The sequence below is a fragment of the Nicotiana attenuata genome, chromosome 3 (assembly GCF_001879085.1).
Source record: "Nicotiana attenuata strain UT chromosome 3, NIATTr2, whole genome shotgun sequence".
Lineage (NCBI taxonomy): Eukaryota > Viridiplantae > Streptophyta > Magnoliopsida > Solanales > Solanaceae > Nicotiana > Nicotiana attenuata.
This window is the reverse complement of record NC_031991.1, coordinates 9,611,191-9,634,655: the sequence shown is the minus strand read 5'-3', so window position 1 is coordinate 9,634,655 and position 23,465 is coordinate 9,611,191. Positions and strand designations below refer to the sequence as shown.

General features: G+C 35.6%; 1 protein-coding gene across 1 annotated transcript; it reads right to left on the bottom strand.

The window, feature by feature from the left end:
- On the bottom strand, window positions 10,819–12,601 carry LOC109223287 (60S ribosomal protein L21-1). Its single transcript, XM_019387540.1, has 2 exons — window positions 12,227–12,601; window positions 10,819–11,313 (listed from the first exon to the last, which is right to left on the bottom strand). Exons 1-2 carry the CDS (start codon window positions 12,461–12,463, stop codon window positions 11,056–11,058), a joined length of 495 nt encoding a protein of 164 aa, XP_019243085.1. The 5' UTR covers window positions 12,464–12,601; the 3' UTR covers window positions 10,819–11,055.

Here is a 23,465-nt window from a genome sequence, read left to right as displayed (position 1 = left end):
ATCTTCCGTAGTCCATGTGACTCGATCCCCTTTATGTCTAACTGGTTTTAGTATGAATCCCTCTTTGGCAAAATAATTTGTACCCTAAAGTTATTTGGTTCTGTGTTAATTCTAAAGTTCATGTTGTACCCCAATCCCATGAACTCTTTAAGAGCTTCTGATTTTGTATCTATGTGGACCTCTGCCTATTGTGTGTTTACCATCATGTGCTCTATGTGTCCCCAATCCCTATCACCCATGTGTGTAGGTTTGTTCCTTCTGTTTTGTGTTCTTTAAGTATTGCTGAGTTGGTTTGGCTCCATGTTTGATCTGCTGTTGTCTAATTATGTAACTCTCCCTTTTCAAAGTTGTTTTACTGCATGACTCTCTCTTTTACTCCACAAAACTGTTTCAAACAAGTCTCTCTCTTACTAAAACCCTTTCAAAACTATGTCAAGCACTCTCACTCTATTCCTAAGTCCCTAGGTTCTGCCCCCTCCAGTGTGTGTACTGCCTTGTGATCCTTTTGAGAACCCTCTGAACTCTGGCACACTGAGGCTGGCCCTTCCAAACTGCACTTACTCAATTTGGTTACCAAGTCTAGGTGTGAGCACTGCCCGGGATCCTTGAGATCCTTAGGGAACTCTGACATAGGGGTGTGCATTCGAATCGGTTTATCGATAAATCGAATCGATTATTTTTTATCGGTTTATCGATATCGTTTATCGATTTATCGATATCGTTTATCGATTTATCGATTTCGATTTCAAAATTTTCCTTATCGAGTTATCGATTTCGATTTCAATTTCAATTTTGTCCTCTTCGGTTATCGGTTTATCGATAAATCGATAAGAAATACAAAAAAAAATTAATTTTTTTTTAAATTTTTTTTACCCTTATTCTATAATATACTTTCCTTTACCCTAAGTCCCTAACCCTATTATTTCATCTAGCATATTTAAGGAATGATCATATTTAAAGCTCAAGGGAATAAAGTTCAAATTAATGGAAAATAGAATTAGCCGTGATGATGTATTTGTTTTTATACCATTGGAGTGTTGGTGGCATACATTTGATCCCTTACTTTAGTTTCGTTGCATGTGCTTGTTGACACAATTTTTATGTTATAAACGGTGTTCGTCTTATTTTAGCTTCTTTTGGTCCATATTAGTTAGGCGTGTTTATAGCGATATACTTTCCGTGGAATCCCGCAAATTTTCTTATTGGTGTAATCGATAACCGAATCGATAAGCCCCAAAAATCGATAAATCGAAAACGAAAAAATCGAAACCTTATTGAAACGATAACGATAAGCATATGTACAAATCGATAATCGATAAGTAATTATCGATAAGGGTCAAAATCGAATCGATAAATCGAATGCACACCCCTACTCTGATGCACCTAGACAATGATATTGTCTTTGAAATTGGCATTTGAGGCTATTGGAGGTTTGGGGGTGTAACTTCTTCTTTTTCTTATCTACAGTATATAATTTGTTCATCTGGTTTATAATAATTATTTGTAAACAGACATAGGGGTTGGGTAGTGAAAAGGGGAGGGTAGTTACATATGTTATCAATATCAATGGGTAGAAACCATGCCTTAGGTTTATGTTTCCTATATGCGCATTAGAATCCATGTCTAGGACTAATACATTCCAAGCATGTCATGCATTAGATATCATGTTCTTAGGTTTACTGTTTCAGCATCTCATTTTGATATTCTTGCTATCCTTTAGAAATCCTGTTTCTAGGATAAAATGGCATTAAAACAAAACTACTACTCCTGTACGCTTGACCGCATGCTCTACAATACTATAACCTTTATGCATTTAGAAATCCTGCTTTAGGAATTTTACATATAACTCATTCTGCATTTTATGTGCATATTAGATACCCTGTTTTTAGGATCACGCTCACACTCGCTCAGTCACACCTAGTTAAACTACTGACGCATGAAAAAGGGACATAAAAACAGTCTCGTGTTTGATTATCCTTCTTAAGTAAAACCGGTCATAATCCTGTATATCTTTGCAACACGTAGAACAACATGCTTTAGGTAAAATAACTTCTAAACGGTTTTAATAACTCTGATTACCCTACGCCTAGGCAAGCCTTAGGGAATCAAATCTCTTATAAAACTGGAAACCGCCTCTTTGTGTTTACTGCTTAATGTCGTTCTAACAGGCTTAAAATCGGTAGGCAAATTGATAGGGCTCCTACTCCTGAGTTTATAAACTACATATCTCGTGTGTTCTGATATTCGCTTAGATATCATGTCCTAGGATACTGATTAACAATATGGCCTTTATTTGTGTTTGAGTCATGCTGTTTTACATGCACTATCTGTGGAGGTGAACTTGAGCCCTTATCTGCTATTTCATGCTTTTATTTGCCAAAGTCCTATGTGTTCTTGCTTGTCGCCTTAGTATTTTCTCCTTTAAAACCTTAAGGGTCTGTCTAGAACTACCTATAGGTAGAGGTCCTAAATTTCCTCCAGGATCATTAAGAAGGGATGGGTAACAGCACGCAATAGAGATCGCTACCCAACACTCGCATTAATAACCATTAAAGGGTGGGAAGGGTAGATATGGATATGATGACCGGTGCGCTAATGCCACGCGTAGCCTCTTTCTAAGGAGTGATTACCGGGCATTGTACTGATGTGATCCTATAGGCTAACCAACCTAGGACCCCTCTCTCCCAAATCCTCTTTACCTGAAAACTTTACTTTCCTTTTTATGCACACAACTTGTTTAAATTCTTGTCTTATTATTTGAGTTATACAATGCCCAACATGCTTTATTTGCAATTATTTGCTTCAACTATTTAATTGTTAATGGACTAATTCGTAGGTATAAGTTCGGCCGGGACCCACAGTTGTGGACCGAGAGGGGTGCCTAACACCTTCCCCTCAAGGTTATTTCGAGCCCTTACCCTAATCTCTGGTAATGCAAACTAGTCTAAGAGTTAATTGCTCTAGGTGCCCTAGCGCACCATAATCCGTTAGGTGGCGACTCTTCAAATACCCAACTCCCAAAAGGAAATGAGTTATTACCCCATGAATGTCGAAACCCGGACTTCCCCGTCAAAAGGGAGAAAAGGGGGCGCGACAATTAGCATTGAACGAGATGAGATTTTAGGTTTCTTGCGTCTGATTTTGCGTTTTGTAGTTGTGATAGGTATGTATAAACTTGAGGATAAAAGAGAATAAAAACTCACGGATATTTCGCGCCTAAAGATACACAAAATAAGAAAACAAAAAAAAAATAATTCGGAGAAATATTGATTATGGAAGAAGGCATGAATGAGTGTTGACTGAGTGTCTCGATCAATGGTTACACTAAAAATAGGGAACTGATTTTCGTTTTTATTTTTTGTTTTCATATGATACTTATTTATTAATTAAATTAAATATTTATGGGTGAAAAGGGAGGAGAGAGCTACAATACGGTAGGTAGGTGATGAAAAAAAGATGAGGTTATTATAGTTAGAGGGAATGGTAAAAGAAAAGGTCTTATTGATATTTGGCTACACGTTTGCAAACTTATAACTGGCTAAAATAGTTCAGGGTCTACTTATGAAGTGCATTATTGTGTAATTTTGTCATTTGTTTATAGGGGAAGAGATCCGGATTCGGGAGAACTGATGGATGAGTAATTTTAGGATTTTACATCAAAATACGAGAGAAAGAACGGGTTGGGAGTATTTCACCTTCTCAATGTAGATCTTAATCATTGTTAATTGATATCCCATGACAATATGTGTGCCACCCTAGACAAATTCCATATCAACAAAATGCATGAGAGTATTGAATAAGAAAATAAGCCTTAAAACATAGTGGCACATTTTAAAACTGTGCGGATCCAGGCCTAAAATAGATAATATCAAGTAGGCTCGGCTTCGTTGCAACCTCGGATGATGGTAGGTCAAACCTCATCGTTCAAGTAAGTTTAAGCGAATCCCACATCTTTTAAATGATGGTGGGACAAACCACAGTAAGGACGCTGAGTCCCTAGGAGGTGTATGTGATACCTTATGCTAATCCCACATCGATAAAACATGAGAGATGTTGGATATATAAGGAGACAAAATTTAGATCCTGTAATGCATTTTAAAATTATACGAGTCTAGGCACAAAATAAGCAATATCACCCGTAGGGGTGTACAAACCGAACCGGAAAACCGCACCAAACCGAAAAGTCAAACCAAACCGATTAAAAAATTCGACTAGGTTTGGTTCCATTTGGTTTGGTATTGAGTAAGAAAATCCGAACCAAACCGACATATAAATATATAATTTTTATATATACTTTTAAGATTTTATATGGAGTTTTCTTTAAAAAAATCTAGAAATATTTGAGATTCACTTACGGGATACAATATTTAATAGAATATGAGGTGCTCCATATTTATTAACTTTAAATAATAGATTGTATGATGATTTTTTTATCAAGCGTTACTGAAATGCGTCAATCTCTTTGTTCTTCCATATTCATATGTCAAGATCTATTAAATTCTATATCTTTTTCGAATTTGAAGGGGTTAATATCATTTAGATATCATATTGATTTTATATTTAAGTACTAAACTCGGTTAACCTTGAAAGTGTACATCAACTAAAAATTATTGTCAGACGATTAAAAAATAACTATCAAGCGTTAGCAAGAGAATTCTCCCATAAGAATATATTAATAGAAAATATGTTTGTTATTTTTCTAAATATATATTTACTTATCAAAAATTTAATAAAGTAAAATTAAAAATATATTTAAGTAACGAAAAACTTGAAAAAACCCGAAAACCCGAGGAAATCAAAACAATCCAAACCGATATAGTTCGTTTGGTTTGATTTTAATAAAAACCAAACCAACCCGGTCCATATACACCCCTAATCACCGGTGGGCTTAGTTTGTTACAATATGTGAGATGCCATTCCCTCAGGGAGAGGGTTACCATTTCTTTCATTCCAAGGACATTCCTGAATGGTCTGAAGGGCTATATAAATGTTATCATCCTTTACTATTTGATGAGATATCACATGTAGACAAATAAGTGGGGTTTGAACATATATGTCACACCGACAATGAGTTAATAAATACATCTAGTATGTCAACAAGCTGAGAGAGGTACAATACACATGCATAAAAAAAACATATAAAATATATGTACACATATTGTAAAGGTCCGCCAATTTTGATAATTAATTCGAGCCAATTTACGAGCTTAAGAGTGTAATTTAATCTCGCATGAAGTACGTGAGGGTCCATTGGAGGACAACAAAGGTATAGGTGTCTCCAAGTAATAAGTTAGAAGAAGTTAGGGTGACAAACTGTCGCTGGAATCTCAAGAAAGAACATAAATCAGGTGCTACGGGTTTGGATGCTTCGCAGGCTCACTTTCAGTGCTTTGCGGCAGTAAAGCACTAGGTACTAAGGCTCAGTTTCAGTGCTTTGCACTCCCATGTTATTCGGTCCTTCCTATATAGAGAGTTAGGGGTTTGAGGATTCATTCTTGGTGCTCTTTGAGGAACTCCGCCAGTATGGGCTTGCTCATATTGCAAGTACAAGCTCGGATAAAGAAAGAGAATTGCGATAGGTTGACAGCCAACATAGAACTTGTCAATTCATGATGAATCTTCATAATATAAATATTGTTGGGATGTGCCCACCTAGGCACATGTTATGTCGGCACCCAAATGTGATGAAAAATGAGCAAATGATTCACCACATCACCGCCTGGGTGTGAGGAAGTATGAGCAAGGGTTCCTGTATCATGGATGGGTACAGGCAAAGAAGTTAGTTCTCCCATACCAGCATCTGGATGTGATATAAAATATGAAAGAGTTTCCATATCATGGATGAGTATTGGTAAAGAAGCTAGTTTCGCCACATCAATCTCCGGATGTGGTGAAAAATAAAAAGGGTTCTCGCGTCATGGGCAGATGAGAGTTAAAAAGTAAGTCCAACAGAGGCAGGTTCGGTTATGTAGCCAGAACATAGGCACTTTGGCAGGAAAAACAATGGAATTAGTGAACACCATAAAAGGGAGGAGTTAGATATTGCATGCTTCAGGAAACTAAATGGATAGGCCAAAAGGCCAGAGAGATAGGTATCACATGTTATAAATTATGATATTGTCGGACGAATCAAAATAGGAACATGGCGGGTATTATTGTAGAAAACTAGTATTTAAAGGATAGGTTGTAGAAGTAAATCGAGTTAACAACAACAACAATAACAAGAGCAAGAACAATAACAACAAACCTATTGTAATCTCACAAGTGGAGTCTGGGATGACAGTGTGTATGCAGATCTTATCTGTACCTTGTGTAGGTAGATATGTTATTTCCGATAAAATCTTAGCTCAGGCCAGCATAGTCACAACATTAAAGCAAAAGAAATATAGTAATGAAAAGGTCATGAAAAAAATAGTAACAATAGCGAGATAGTAATAAAACCGAAGCAGAAGCAACAACAGATGGTGATAGACATCAAGAATAAGATAAACTAAGAGAAATACTAAAACTGCTGGTAAGGATAGGAAGTAAGCTCTACTATCTAATAACCTTCTACTATAATTTTGACCTCCACAACTTCCTATCAAAAGTCATGTCTTTAGTAAGCTGGAGATGCGCCATTTTCTGCCTAATCACCTCTCTTTAGTACTTCTTCGACCTTTCTTTACCTCTCTTTAGACCGACCATATTCAACCTATCGCATCTCCTCACTAGAGTGTCAGTGCATCCCCTCTTCACATGTCCGAACCATCTCAGACTCACTTCTCGCATCTTATCCTCCATGGGGGCCAACCCCCACTTTTTTCTGAATATCTTCATTCCCGACCCTATCCCTCCTAGTATGCCCATACATCCATCTCAGTATCCTTAATTATTTTTGCTTCTTTTATTTTTTGAACATGAGAGGTCTTGACTAACCAACACTCTGCCCCATACAACATAGTCGGTCTATGCTCCACAAATAGGACTAGATATTGAAAATAAAGCTAAGTTTTAGAAGAATATTATGGATTCTTTGGTTCAAGGGATTCAAGGGGACCAACAAATCTTTTTAGGAGGAGATTTAAATGGCCATGTAACTAAGATAGTGATGGTTTTGAACAAGTTTATTGGGGTTGTTATTGTATTAGGAATGATGAAGGGAAGACTATATTAGAATTTGCTTTAGCTTATGATTTGATAGTAGCTAACACATATTTTAAAAAGAGAGATTCACGCCTAGTAGCTTATAAGAGGGGGAGCGGTCCCATAGTTAAAGAGACTCTATTCTTATCAGAAGACGAGATAGAGGTACATTGAAGGACTGTAAGGTTATTTCAGGAGAAGAAACGAAAAACCACATAGGTTAATAGTCTTAGATGTAAATTTTAAAAATAGAGTGAGAAAGGAGATGACTTGCAAACTACCTCGCATTAGGTGGTGAACGTTAAAGGCGCTAATCAATTGACAATCAGCGGTTCACGAAAAAGTACGGGAGAAAGGAGCTTGGGAGTTAGAGGGAGATGCATGCATCTTGGAAGGAAAAGGTTAGGTTGCATCAAAGAAGTTGCAACGGAAATGCTAGGCGTGTCTAAAGGTCTATGACCTCGGTCACAGGAATCCTGGTAGTGAAATGAGGAGGTACAAAAATTTATTAAAACTAAAAAAAAGTGTTATAAGAAGTTGCCAAAAGTAGAAGATGGAGAAGCCTTTGAAAAATACAAGAGAACTAAGAAGGAAGCTAAGAAGCTAATTAGTAAAGCTGGAAGGGAAGCTCTAAATGACTTGTACCTAAAGGTAGGGACAAGAGAAGGGGAAAAAGAATTATTTAAACTAGCATGACAAAGAGGGAAGAGAGGTAAGGATTTAAATAAGGTGAAGTGTATTAAAGACGATTCTCAACAAGTGTTGACAGGAGATAACGAGATTAAGGAGAGGTGAAGAGGATACTTTAATCAATTGTTTAACTCGAATCAAGAGGATAGCATTTTAGACTTCCAGACATCTATTACGATAGAAAATTTAACTATACCAGTAGAATTAGGCCGATAGAAGTAAAGGATGTCATGAAAAATATTAAGGTTAGGAATGCTTGTGATCCAGATAGTATCCCTATAGAGGTTTGAAAGTGTCTTAGGGAAGTCGGAGTAGTATGATTCACCAAGCTATTTAATGCCATACTAAGGAGCGGTAGGATGCCCGAAGAGTGAAAAAAGAGTACCCTAATTTCAATATATAAGAATAAAGATGATATTCAAAGTTGTACAAACTATCGTGGCATTAAATTCATAGGTCATACAATAAATTTTTAGGAAATAATGATAGAGCATAGACTTAGGAACACAACGAGAATGAGATAGAATCAGATATCTAGGCTCGTTCTAAAGTTGAGATGAGACTAGATGGAATTATGGCGCCAAAATACAAATAATTCAGATATCTAGGCTCGTTTCAAGAGAATGAAATGATAGACGAACACGTTACTCATAGGATTAAAATCAGATGGTTGAAATAAAGATGTACTATTGTGATATATGTGATAAAAGGATGTCTTCCAAAGGTGAAAGGTGAGTTCTATAGAATAGCTATAAGATCGGCTATATTATATAGTAATGAATGTTAGGTTGCCAAAGATTAACATATTCACAAGATGAGTGTTGCAAAAATGCAAATACTAAGATAGATGTGCGGCCACTACAAGATTAAATAAAATAAAAAATGACCACATCTTCTTGAAGGTACAAGTAGAACACATTAAAGATAAAGTGAGAGAAGGTCGCTTGAGATAGTTTGGTCATGTCATGGATCGACGTACAGTCACTGGTCCACATGTGTGAAGCTATAGTAGGGGAAGTTGTTAAAAGGGGACGAGGTATACCTAAAAATTACATGGAAGGAATTTGTCACGATAAACTAACAAATCCTTGGAATCAATGCAGACTTAGCTAAAAATAGAACACAATGGAATAGAAAAATCCATATAGGTAATACCTACTAGTTTTGGAATTTTCATAGAGACAATCAATAAATAGGAACAAACAACGCATGCTATGATACCAATGTAAGAATAAATATCCCTTGTATTTTAATTTGTTTGACATGATTTGATTCGACAAGAAGTAAAAGAAAAAGTTAGATTATTAAAATCCGTGATTTAAAATATGCTACAATATTTGTGTTGCTATGCAAACTTTTTATTATAAAAAAAAAAGAATTTATTATTCTTTCTTAAACGAATTAATAAGAAAATATTGGTAAACAAAATAAAATGTAAGAATAAGTCAATAGTGTCACACGCTTGATGGATGTACATACCTTATTAAGGTTACGTTAGTGCTTAGGGTAATAATTCACTTTGAAAGAATTGAAGAATATCCAAGTTAATGTACATGAAATGTAAAATGAATGCTAATCCTTGTAAACATAAAATCACATTAGTCAAAGTTAAATGCTTGACTAGGGGTGTATATGGATTGGGTTGTAAAAATCGAACCAAACCAACTATATCAGTTTGAATTTGTTCGGGTTTTCGAGTTCTTTTCTTACATGAATATTATTTCAATCTCACTTTGTTAAATCTTTTATAAGTAAATATATGTTTAGTAAAATAAAAAAAATGACAAACATATGATCTATTAACATATTCTTATGGGAGAATTTTCTTAGTAACATATGATAGTTATTTCTTTAGTCGTCTGACAATAATTTTTCGTTGATGTACACTTTCAAGGTTAACTGAATTCAACAATTAAACATAAAAATCAATATGATACCTATATAATGATATGTTCTATTTAATTTTAAATTATCGAAATACACTTCAAATTCAAAAAAGATATAAGAATTTAATAGATATCTTAACATATGAATATGGAAGAACAAAGAGATTGACGCATTTCACTAACATTTGATAAAAAAGTGATCATACAACCCATTATTTAAAGATAATAAAAACAAAGCACTTCGTATTTAACTAAATATTGCATCCCATAAGAGAATCGCAAGTATTTCTAGACATTTTTTTAAAGAAAATTCTATAAAAAGTCGTTAAAGTATATATAAAATTTATATATTTATATGTCGGTTTGGTTCGAGTTTTTTCACTCAATACCAAACTAAATCAAACCAAACCTAATTTGATTTTTTAATCGGTGGTTTGACTTTTCGGTTTGATGCGATTTTCCGGTTCGATTTGTACACCCCTACGCTTGACTATCAGTAGGACTCTTGGAGAGTTCATTCACACGTACAAATTTTTTTAGCTTGTAATCCCCCATCATCTATTGGACGCATAAACAATGGAAGGAGAAGGAAGATTAGTGTATAATCTTTTATATTGATTACTCTATGCTTTTTTTTTTTTGAACATGAAATGTACTTATATTAAACAAGGGTAGGGCTAATGCCCGTTAATATTGTCATTAGTACATATTCCATCATAAGATTACTCTATGCTTCATTGCTCAAGGCATATTCTTTTGAATTGTGTAGTGACTAGACTTGAAAGTATTTTGTGTTAGAGCTAAGGCACAATATTTACTCTGTGTGAATTTTATTCACATATATACAGTTGTGAATTATAGCATCGCCAGTATACTTTACATTATTTTCAAACATAATTACTAAGGAATTGATATGTTAAATTACTTTGAGAACACTTTTATCACTAAAAACTATAATACCCGTGTTACTAATAAATATCTTATCGTTCGAATCTCTCTAAATCAAGCATAGCACCATAGCACTATCTTAAGCAGGATTTTATGCTGGGATTGTTTTATCTAATCCTTCCAACCAAATTCTTAGGCTGGACAACTAAAATGTAATAGAAACATAAAATAGAGAACCATGGAACCATTAACTGGACCGACTAATTTAAACGTTCGCAAAAATACAACCTCGAAAAAGAAAAAAATTAGGCAGTAAATAGATATTCTTCACCACCATAACTACTAACATTGTAAACAAAATTTGGAACTAAAATGCAAATTTGCAACTGATGCCGAGAAGAACTAGTAGTCTCAACTTCATAACAGCACATAGGGAGAAAAAAACAAGCTCAGAAACAAAGTAAAATCAATAGCCTCCCTTCAAATCGTTGACCACGTCATATGGTATGGGAGTAACAGTTTCCAAAGTAGCACCTTCAACCATGAACCCTGGTTTGGGTCCTTGAGGTTGCCTCTTTGTGCTGATGACCTCACCCCTCGCCTTAGCCTCGGCCTTTAGCTGATCGTTCTTCTTGATTCTTTCCTTGACTTCTTCAGTGCACCGGGAAAGTTGAACATGCTCAATCCTCACATGGATCCTCTTTCGGAGGATTTTGTTACGAACCTGAAGTCCACAATAAGCAATCACATTAAATGCAGCACAAAAGAGTCGGTGAACCAAAGGAATAAAACACATCTATCATTCACTAGTCCTTTTTTGGCAAAAATATATCAGTCGATGAATTGAAAAGATAGTTGTATTCATTTTGCATCATCACCTGAATAAATGAAAACAGAGTGTCATGTTATGGAGGAAAATGTTTTCTAGTGTTTGGTTACGTATAAAAGGGGTTGAAGAAGACTTGGGATCTTTGTAAAGACAAATGATTGCGTCCGTAGGTGAAGGGGCGGGATGTCACATTCTCCATTTTGGTGGATACATTTCCCTTGGAGACAACATTTATCTAGAAGTCAAGGTCACCAAACAGTCCTATATAAACTGTTCACGGGAAATGGAGATTCCGAAGGATTAAGCTGGAATAGCAGAATCAATATGATTGTTCTGAATACACCATTCAGTGAATTGTCTTGTGTTACTAAGTTTCAAGACGTTCACTGAATCCTTCACGATGTTTTGGTGATAGGTACTAGTACATCGAAGCCCTAGAGAGCCGCTGGAAGCCGTTACGAAGCGGCTATCCAGTATTTTTTCTTAGCTATGGTATTTATTATCATTGAGCTGATACTATTTGAGATAAGGTCTCTACAAATTGTTAATCTCTAATTAGTTCCTCTGGTTCAAGAGGATCAAAATATATACTATATAACTATATTTCCAACCAAGAAAATCAAATTAACTTCACCACTTCTTATTATCCATATAAACAACACACACAAAGAAATAACATTTTCAAAATTCCCAAATGAGTAAGAACCCAGATCTTACAATAAAATAAAGACCGAAAAAGAGCAAATAAACAAACATATAGAGGGCATCAGCATATAAAATTTGCTTAAACCAATTATGTAAGGATGACCTGTTTGTTGACTTCGACACCAACAGCGCGCTTGGTGACGTTCCAGACGCGTCCAGTACGGCCATGGTAGAACTTGTGGGGCATGCCCTTGTGAACGGCGCCGTTCACTTTGACATCAACATAGTCACCGACTTTGAAGATCCTGAGGTAGGTGGAAAGAGGGATTACTCCCTTCTTTCTGAAGGCACGAGAGAATGAATCCCTCGTCCGAGACCTTAATCCATGGCCGGCCGGCATTTTCCTCTGCGGAGTGCTCTTGTGTGTGTTTCTGTGAAGGGAAAGGAAGAAACTGACGAGACACTACACGATATGTATAAATGTGTGTTGCAGCTAGGGTTTGTATGGGTTTGGACCCGGACAGGGAATGTGGGCTTTTGCTTGTTCTGGACTATATTTGGGATGATTGATACAAAAGGCACTTTTTTGGGGTGGTATTAGCGAAATGTTCCTAAAATTAGCGGTATTTAAAAAAGTGACCCAAGGTTCGCACAAGTTCTTCGGGGGGTTTCTTTGTCGTATTAAATTATTTGTCGAAATCTACCGAATTGTCATATTTTTACTCTTTAGGAGTACTCTATCAATCGATAGAGTTGATGCTATTATTACTTTACCTATCTGTTAAGTTGTTCATCAAAAACTACATGATAGTCATACTTCTGTTGTTCAGGAATCTCTACTGGATTAGTAGGGTTGAAGCTAATTTTCTCTATATATCTTTTAAGTTTTTCATCGAAGCCTACCAAATTAGCATAGCAATTATGGGTTATTTTAACAAAGTGTTCTTTAAATTTGCCACTTTAATTTCGATCAAACCACCCCAAATCTGTTCCAAATGATCTCAAATATGAAACAAAGCTTCCAAATACCAATATAACTAATCCTAGATCACCAATTTAGTCAAATAACTTCAAATCCAAAAGACCAAATTTGTCTTCTTCAATGCTTTTTAAGGTCTAACAATAGAGTTTTGAGAATTTTTATAGTACATCACTAAAATCTATATTTGACCTAAAAACTTAAATAGAAGTTATCAACATTCAAATGATTTTAACAATAAATGATCAGAAACTTCTATTTTCCATCACTAAATAAGAATTTCAGCTTTAACAATTAAAGAACTATGGTATTCAAGTAAAACGAGGGACATTTTACGAAAACCGTAAAAAAATGGGACATTTCGCCAAGGTCAATCCCTTTGGGGATACGAAGTGCGAATTTTTGCTATATTTGATTATATTGGGCTACTATACTGGATAAGTTGTTGGGCTTATGAAAGAAATGACCTAATGGCAAGGAAAAATAACGCTTCGCTGCCTTTTTATGCTATCTACCCGAACATGCCCCATTCTTTCTTTCTTTCTTGCTTGCTTTCTTTCCTCTTCTTCTTCCTCTTCCTCTTCCTCTTCTTCTTCTTCTTTTTCTTTATATTTCAGCTTTAACATTCCATCCAAAATCAGTGAAATCCTTATCCAAATCATCTCAAGCTTTAGAACCAATCAAATTGGATTATTTAAGTATCTTTTAACAACACCCATTCAATTACAGTAAATTCTTAGATTCAGTCTCAAACCCAAGCTTCAAATTCTTAACAATATTGACCTCGAATTTTCTCCAAATTAATCGTCGATTTTAGATGTATTTTATTGTTTGAAGCTTATCTACTTACACCAGGTTAGTTTTCAAAGTTTAGCATGCCAGATATTCGATATGGAAATTCAAAGCTGAAATCCCAAATTATAATTATAGCTCGTTTTTGAATTTTCCACCCAAATCTCACCCAAAATCAGTATTGTAATCCGAATTTAAGAACCAATAATGATTTTCCACTCGATTTCAGTATGAACAAGCAACAAATTTCAGGTTTCAACCCCTAAAATGAAATTTTAAAGTTCCAAGTTAAAGAATAATGGAGTTCCTCGAATTTTCCCTGACTTTGACCCGCCTAGCATTAGTTATTCGAAATTTTAGCTTTAAATTTCACTTCGAATCTGTTCGAACATAATAAACCACACGAGTCAAGTCCACAATGAAGGATTTTGCTATGTAATTACTAGACATTTTCAAAAGATTGAGATTCAATTTGAAGCTGAAGCAAGCCAATGAAATTTTTAGCTAAAGTATAACTTTGGTTGAAATTTTAATTTTTTTTTTTTGGTGATTTCAAGTATATGTATACTGTAGAATATACTTTTATGTGGGCGTAATTTTCTGTCACAACCCACAATTTCACATAATTATGTTGGCGTAATTTTCTGTCACAACCCACAATTTCACCAACAATTATGATGGTACCTAACACGCTGGCTAAACGAGCCAATCATGAAACTATCTAATTAGTAGCATAAATAAAGTATTATATCAAGTCTAAATGAGATTCATAGCACAATAAAGTCTAAAACTCATGTAAATACGAGAAACAGTAATACATCCCCCGTAGAAACTAGTATCAACGAGTACATGAGCTCTTAGAGTATCGAAATACAATAACCTGAAATAAATACATAACTGTCTGAAATAAATAACAGCTCTAATGCGTGAAAGGAAAGGTGATTTCGAGGCATGCGTATAGATAGGCTGCATTACCTCGAGTCCCCCAGGTATAGCTATAAATCTACTCCTTAGCTCTACTGCTACCAACACTTGGATCTACACAGAATGTTCAGAAGTGTAATATAAGTACAAGTTATCCGATATACTCAGTAAGTATCAAAACTAACTTTGGTGAAGTAGTGGCGAGATTGGCCAACTGAGACTTACTATCATAACCTAAACAGTTTGTAAATAAATACAACACAAAAATCTAACAAAAATAGTGTAAAAGATGATCTGGTGTACAACTAATAGAGATAATATCATGCTTTCAGATAAGAAATGGTCAATGCTTATACTGGTATATCATATCAACATATAAAGATGATATGCATCACACAACATTGTTATAAATGCCAACAATGTGAATCTATAATGTCTATGCATGAATAAGAATCACTACCATCATCCGGCACTCCTCAAATGTCCAACAAATCTGTGCACATATGACCCAAGGTACAATAAATGATCACCTAACTCTGGAGGATGAATCCAAATCCATGCACCACACGAACAACTCAACGTGCATAATATAGTCCGCACGGATAACTCACGTGTCATAGCATAATTTGCACGGATCACTCATGTGCCATAATTATCTCAACCACACTGATAACTCACGTGCGTGCCTTAACCTCAGTCAATTTAAGAGTCTCCATATGCAGAATGTATGCGTATGTACATAAATGATGTGTAAGGACATGAGAAAATATACATGTAGAGGTGTATGCATGTGAATAGTATGACTATGACTAAAACATGTAGGACATGATGCCAAAATAGTCATTGTGGATCAACAAAGAACCAAAAGCCTAAACATGGTTTCTAACATGATTAAGAGAGCTCACATAGTCATACAAGAGAAGTAACATATCATAAATGATATATAATATCATTCAAAGGCATAAAGTAGCCTAAAAATCTACCATGAGCATGAATAACCTATGACACTTGCATATACGCTCGACACCATGTATTTATGCCCCTAATACATAACAATTAATCAAACAATATCATTTTTCTAAGGTAAATTCTCTCGAGACAAGTCTAGGAAGATACTTACCTTTTGCAAGTCAAATCAACCTTCCAATACCGACTTTCTTTAGAAATCTCGTCCAATCGGCTCAAATCTAGCTAATAATACTCAATAAGGATCAATTCCAAACCATAAAGCTTCAATCATTAATTACTTCTCAAAAAAGTTACAAAAGTTAACACGGGCCCACATGGTCAATACCCGAGTCTATGACTAGATCATTGACCCATAACCCCACATGTTCAAAATATATAATTAGTTTCCAAATTTGAGTAAAAATCGGCACTTAAAATCTTAAAATATACTTTCTTATCTTCCAAGCAGAAACCGTATTTTCTTCTTTAAAATTTCTTGGTTTAGAGCCAAAATCAATGATACAATTATGTTATAATCATAGATTTGAATGAGAATCACTTACCCCATCATCTTAGGTGAAAATTGCTTCTAAAATTGCCTCAATCCGAGCTCCCTAGCTCTCAAAATAATATAATAAAGTCCAAGTACGAAATGGGGTTATTTATAGCAAAAGTCAAAAACTGCTGAAATTTTGGCCTGACACCTCGTGACACACATGGTGTCACATGAGGTGTCTTTGCTGCAATTTGCTGGTTTGCTAGTTTTTCCTAAAAACCAGTCCCAAACATGCTCGAATCTCACACAATACCTTCCGGACCCCGCTTGAACATTCCAACTAATTAATACACCCTATACAAACTTGTCCAAGTGCTCAAAACACGTTTGACAACATCACAACTAAGAACCAGACGTCAAACCAAAATATAAATTTTCTTAAGCTCTCAAGTCCCTATTTTTTACAAGATAAATCCGAATCATACCTGAGCCCCTCGGGTCACCTCAAAATCATTCCAACAAGTCCAAAAAACTTATACGAACCTATCGAAAAGCTTAAACACGAATCGAAGTGCAATAAACAAAAGTCAAAATTGGGTCAAACTTATGAACTCTTCTTCAAATTGTCAACTCTCAACAAATAACGTTGAATCCTCCTAAGAACCTCAAAAATCAAATCCGAACATACGCCCAAGTCTAAAATCATCATACGAACCTATTGGAACCTTCAAATCACCAATACAGAATTATTTACTCAAAAATCAAACCTTGCTCAACTCTTCTAACTTTACGCCTTATATTAGGAACTGTGTCTCGAAACCCGAACCTCTCAGGGACGAATACACCCATCCTCACAAGTCATAAAATATCAAACAAATTTATGGTAAGCATCAAATAGGGGATTAGGGTTCTATAACTCAAAACGACTAATCGAGTCATTACATTTTTCACCTCTTAAACAAACATTCATCCTCAAAGGAGTTCAGAAATGTACCGGGCTGTCAAAAAGATGTGAATATGTGCTCTGCATATCTGACTCGATCTCCCAAGTAGCCTTGTCGCTCAGTTGACCTCTCTAAAGCATCTTCACCTACGAAATCTCGTTTGAACTGAACTTTTGAACCTGTCTATCCAAAATAGCCACTAGCTCTTCTTCATAAGCCAGATTAATATCTAACTACACAGTGCTGAAGTCTAAAATATGCGACTTGTCATCACGATATTTTCAGAACATAGAAATATAAAAAACCGGATGAACTACTGAGAGACTAGGAGGCAAAGCAAGCATGTACACCACCTCACCAACTGTCACGACCCAAATTCCCAACCATGAGTTCGTGATAGCACCTAACATCGCTTTCTAGGCAAGCCGATATTTTATCCACAATAAACAAAGTAATTTAATAGTTAAAAATATTATAATAAGAATAAAGAGTGAAATCTCATAAATACATAATAAGGCTACAACCAAACATTGTCTAAAACTATTTCAAAAATTTGGTGTCACAAGTACATGAGCCACTAAGAGTACTAAATACAAGTTTACAAAGAAACATACAATATTGTCTAGTACAATAAACAGTAATAAAGATAGAAAAGGGACTCTAGGGTCTACGAACGCCATGCAGCTCTACCTCAAGTCTCCTAGAAAAGGTTCGAGCTAATCACCTCTAAACACCGTTGGGACCAACATCGAGATCTGTACACGAGTGCAGAAGTGTTGTATGAGTACAACCGCCCCATGTACTCAGGAAGTATTGAGCCTAACCTCGACGAGGTAGTGGTGAGGCTATGACAAGATATTCACTATAAACTTGTATGAGTAATAAGCAGAAAATAATGGCAATCTAGAGAAAAGAGATAAAATCGTAAAACTTAATAAGAGAATAGATAACAGAATTATCAGGTATATATCACGGCATAACCTCATCACGCAGCATCATACCAGAGAACAACAACCAAGAATAACTGCAAGACATCCTATCTGTTGCAGCGTATAACCCGATCCCAATATCAGTACCAACAATAATCACTACCGTTGCAGCAACCCGATCCCAATATAATAACAAAAATAATCAATATCGTTGCGGCGCGCAACTCGATCCCAATACCGTTGCAGTGTGCAACCCGATCCTAATATATCAATTCATTTGATAATGCGCAATAACAACCAAACACGACAAATCTCACAACATAACATAAAAGAGAACTAAAATACATAATTCACTAAGGAAATACGAGCAAAAGCAAAGGAGGTCGACCAATTACATATTAAAGAACTAGCCTCACAATATAGGTCAGCAAAGACTTCAACAACTCGTAACATGAAAACAATCTAAGGTCACACAATACCAGAGTAAAACAAGAAATAAGTAAAGGCAATAAGGCTAGTAAGACATATTTATGTCAAGTAAGAACATGTATCAAGTAAGAGCACATAATAAGGAAAAACACGAAATAAGAAAAAATATGGTACAATTTAAGGAATGAAGTAAGCTAAAATACGCTGCATGCTTATACCCATGACAACACATATACACTCGTACCTTGCATATACGTCGTCCCCTCACATAGATCACGTAGAAAATAGACCAATCATGTCCTAATTCCCTCAAATTGAGATTAACCACGATACTTACCTCTTTCTAGAACAAAATCAACAATCCAATACGGCCTTCCTTTTAGAACAAACCTCCAAACCACCCGAATCTAGTAAAATATTATCCAAATAAGTCAAAAAGAAGTAGAAACTACCCTAGTATAAAAAAGTTCGATCTTTAACATATTTGGAAAAGTTAACAAAAAATCAACCTGGTCCCATATGGTCAAAATCCAAAATTAATACCAGATCCCGATTATCCATTCACACCCCAAATATGTGATTTGTTTCAAGATCTGATTTCATACCGAAATCTCAATTTCTAAAATACAAAATCCTAAAGTTCTACCCAAAAAGGGAAAAGGTCCAAAATTGCCCCTCTACTATGGTATATTGTTTACTTCTGCCACCCGTTATACTTTTCGTCCAAATCTATCCCTACCGTTAATCAGCTTTTTAAAATTACCCCTGACCCTAACGTTTTGACACTGTGGTAGCTGATCCCTCAAATAAATTGCCATGTTAGCATTGGAAGTAATTTAATCCTCAAATAAATTATGTTTCTTTATCAAAATTAGAAAAAGATAAAAAAAACAAAATAAAAAGAAAAAAATACCCTACCCTACCTGCCTCTAAAATCTCCTAACGATCCCCTTACTTCAACATGTAATGGTTTATTTCAGATGTAAGGGTAGATATCTAAGGATCGATTCTTTACGACTTTGTTCTGGGGTTTATTTCATTCGAAAGTATGTTTTACCCAGATTTTGTTTCCTTTCTTCTTCTGGATTCCCTTGTCTTGGTACATTTCTCTTTTCATTTTATCATCTTTTTAGGAAGGATCAAAATTGCTGCCAACAGAAGAATTATTATCATCTTTGAAACCTAAGTCCTATTTCTATGAAATTTTTCTTCAGATTTAATAATTTTTGGGAGTGATGGACTCCTCGTTGATGGTGTTCGATGTTTATTTTGGATTTTATTTTCTATTTTTAAAAAAAATGTGCAAATTTTCTCCGGCAGAAAATTTGAAACTTTAGACACGCCGGAATTATTTCTCCGGCGATTTCAGAAACCACGATAAGAGGTTGAGTCAAATTTCGAGCAGTGCAGTGACGGCTAGGGAAGTAATTTCTACTGTTTAAAATAACTGTAGTGAGATTTCAGACGTGTCCAAGTACCCAGGACGATTCATGAAGTCACGTCGGCGCCGGAGATTATGCAATTGAAGTTTGGGGCTGCTGGCAGTGGTGAAAAGTGAAAGCAATGAAGATTATTTTCGACAAGCTCGCCGGAGAGGAAGAAGACTAATGGCAGTGGCTATGGAGTTAGAGAAGTAGAAGAAGTGATGTTGAAAAAAGAAGAAAGAGAAAAGAAAAAGAAAAAAGGAAAATTGCCCCTAATCCTATGGTAAATTTTCTAATTTAATAAATGCAATAACTAAAATATTATTAAAAGTGGTGATATGGACTCCACCTTGGCATTTTATTTGGTGGGACCTGCTGACTTGGCTGCTGACAGGGACAAAATATTAGAGAGGTTAGCTGTCATAGTGTCAAAACGTTAGGGTTAGGGGTAATTTTAAAAAGTTGATTAATGGTAAGGATAGATTTGGACGAAAAGTATAACCGGTGGCAGAAGTAAACAATATACCATAGTAGAGGGGAAATTTTGGACCTTTTCCCACCCAAAAATCCTGTTTCTACTCTATGAAAACATAGATTTAGGCATAAAATTCAACAAAAAGTAATGAAATTTGAACAAAATTACCTTTTACCCAACTGCAGATATCACAATTAAGAACTATTATTTGCAATTGAGATGTTTGCAAATGTGATCCAGCCTCTGAGCCTCAGATCTGCAATTGCGACACAAGTATCCCGATTGCGACAGTCGTAAATGCGACAAAAGCTTCACAAATGCGAAGATTGGGATCCTCGCAAATGCAAACTTGCAAAAGCGAACCTTCCCTTTCTCCTCCCAGCATCGCAAATGCGACAAAGGAACTCGCAAATGCGAAGGTCGACCCCTCGCAAAGCAACAAAGCTTCGTAGTTGCGAAGTTGTCCAAACTCCCCCCCCCCCCCCCCCAGTATCATAAATGCAAACTAGAAGTCACAAATGCAAGGCTCGTATTTGCAAACAGACAATTGCAATTGCAACGTCTTCAGCACCATCAACTCAAGTCCTAACCAAATCGGTCTGAAACTCATCCCAAACTCACCTAGGCCCCTTGGGCCCCAGTCCAAACATCCACACAAGTATAATAATACCATATGAACTCTCTCATAAGCTCAAATTATCAAAATAGCATCTAAAATCAAGAATCAAACACCAAAACTCAAAGAAATTCCTAGTTCATACTTCAAAATTCTAACTTTTCACATTTAAGCGCCAAAACGGCCTCGGTTCACCCGGGGACCCAAACCAAGCATGAGTACAAGTTCAAAATTATCATACGAACCTAGAAAAATCGTCAAACACCGATCCAAGGTCGTTTACCAACATTGTTGCCGTGATCACCTCTAACCATTTTCAAGTTCAAAAATCAAGTTTTCTTTGCATTTAAACTTTTCGTAAATCAATACGGACCATGCACGTGAGTCATAAATCATCAAGTAACGCTATGCAAGGTCTTAAATCATAAAATGTGGAGCTAGTACTTAAAACGATCTATCGGATCGTTACACCAACTCTCTCTAATACCTCAAATGGACCAATATACCTAGGGCTCAACTTGCCCTTCTTCCAAAATCTCATCACGCCTTTCATGGGTGAAATCTTCATAAATACTTCTCACCCTCCATATATGCCACACCAGAGCCTTTCTATTGGCATAGCTCTTTTGCTTGAACTGAGCTGTAGGAAGTCGCTCCTAAATAAACTTCACATTATCCAAAACATCACAAACCAAATCTGTATCCAGTAAACTATTCTCGCCAGGATCAAAACAACTAATAGGAGATCGACGCCGCTTACTATACAAAGCTTCATACAGAGCCATCTGAATGGTGGACTGATAACTGTTGTTGTAAGCAAACTTTGCTAATGGTAGAAACTGGTCCCAATGACCTCCAAAGTCAATCACACAAGTTATTAATATATCCTCAAGAATCTGAATAGTCCGCTGGGACTGATCATTATTGCGCTCTATTTTATACAAGTTAAAATAGAATACAATGTATATGACTCTACCAGGTTAATTAGAGTTTGGAGTTGCCTATTTAAGGTACACTAGGACACCTATATTAACTTTAAACATTATACTATTAAGCTACAATTATGGTCTGCAAAAAAGGTAGAGATTTGAGTAAGGGTTCAAGTTATCTCAAGGGGAAGGGGTTAGACATCCCACAAGATCCGCAAGTGTGGTTCTGGATTGGATTTGATCAAGCAAGTGAGGGATTATGTAGAGAATGACTAATTATTATTTACAAAGAATTGTGAAAGCAATTTGAATGAAGAGTGATTAAGTATGAGGATCATAACATTAATAATCTGGCTTAGTTGGCCATTTTCTATATAAAATAACCAAAGAGCGGTAAAAATGCGTGTTCATTTATAACACACAAATATATAGATATAATTTAACTTTAAACTTTTCGCTTTACTCTTAATGAGATGATTTATAACCATACACATATATATGACTTGTTTTAGACTATAAGTTTTAACAGTTTTCCTTTCTTTCTTAAATTTAGTGCCGAGTTAAACACCGTCACATAAGATGGAATGGTAGGAGTAATTTTTAAAAATTTATTGTTAATATATTGTTAGATTAATTAGTATTTTATTTAAATTTTATATTTATCAAATTTTTAATAAAGATAATATTATGCACTCAAATGTTGAAAAAACAACAGTTTTAATCATTTAATATTCAGATCTTACAATTTTAGTGCACATCTTAATATTCAGCCGTATATTCAGATTCAGACGTCTTAATCTTAATAAAATCAAACAAGACTTTAGAAATACAGTTAATTACCTACATGAGCTTTTAACTTGTTGGTGAGATTTGGATTCCTGGCCTTGTAATCCCTCCTAATTCCCCCTCCTCTCCCATCCCCTGTAAAGAGGAAAAAACAAGAATGAAACAAAAGTCAATCAAAATTATTGAAGCTTTTCCCATTTACAACTTTTTTAGTCAACGAATGCGATAACTTTTTTTTTTTTTTTTTTTTGCTAAGAAGGCTTTTATTAAAAACATAACTAGCGCGTTACAAGGGTTGGAACTGAACGGAAAGTTACAGTTCCGGTTACATCAGTAGTTAAAAGCGGTAAAGCAAAATAAGGTGTTTTCAAAAAGGATAACATCAGTAGGGTGGAAATTCTTGATTGTCTTCCCATGTTTGGCTAATACATCTGCCACAACATTGCCTTCCCTAAATGTGTGTTGGATCTGGATCACCTGGAGATCCTGGAGCATCGACCTCCATGCAAAAATGATATGTGAGTGTTTTAGTGGAATGCTAGATAGGATGTGTAGGAGTACCTGAGAGTCCGTTTCCACTTGTAAAGGTCTGAAATTGTGAGCATGTACTAGTCGTAGCCCGTGGTATAAGGCTAGCAGTTCAGTTTGGAGAATATCGGTGTGTTTCAGTGGTTTGGTAAAACTATATACCCAAGCACCAGAGGCATTACGGAAAACGTCCAGCAGCCCCC

Bases quoted from the DNA above. Each gene is read 5' to 3' on its own strand.
- LOC109223287 (XM_019387540.1), bottom strand. From the start codon at position 12,463: ATGCCGGCCGGCCATGGATTAAGGTCTCGGACGAGGGATTCATTCTCT. The intron at 11,314-12,226 runs GTCATCCTTACA...TGTGGACTTCAG, and splicing joins GTGTCGAAGTCAACAAACAG to GTTCGTAACAAAATCCTCCG.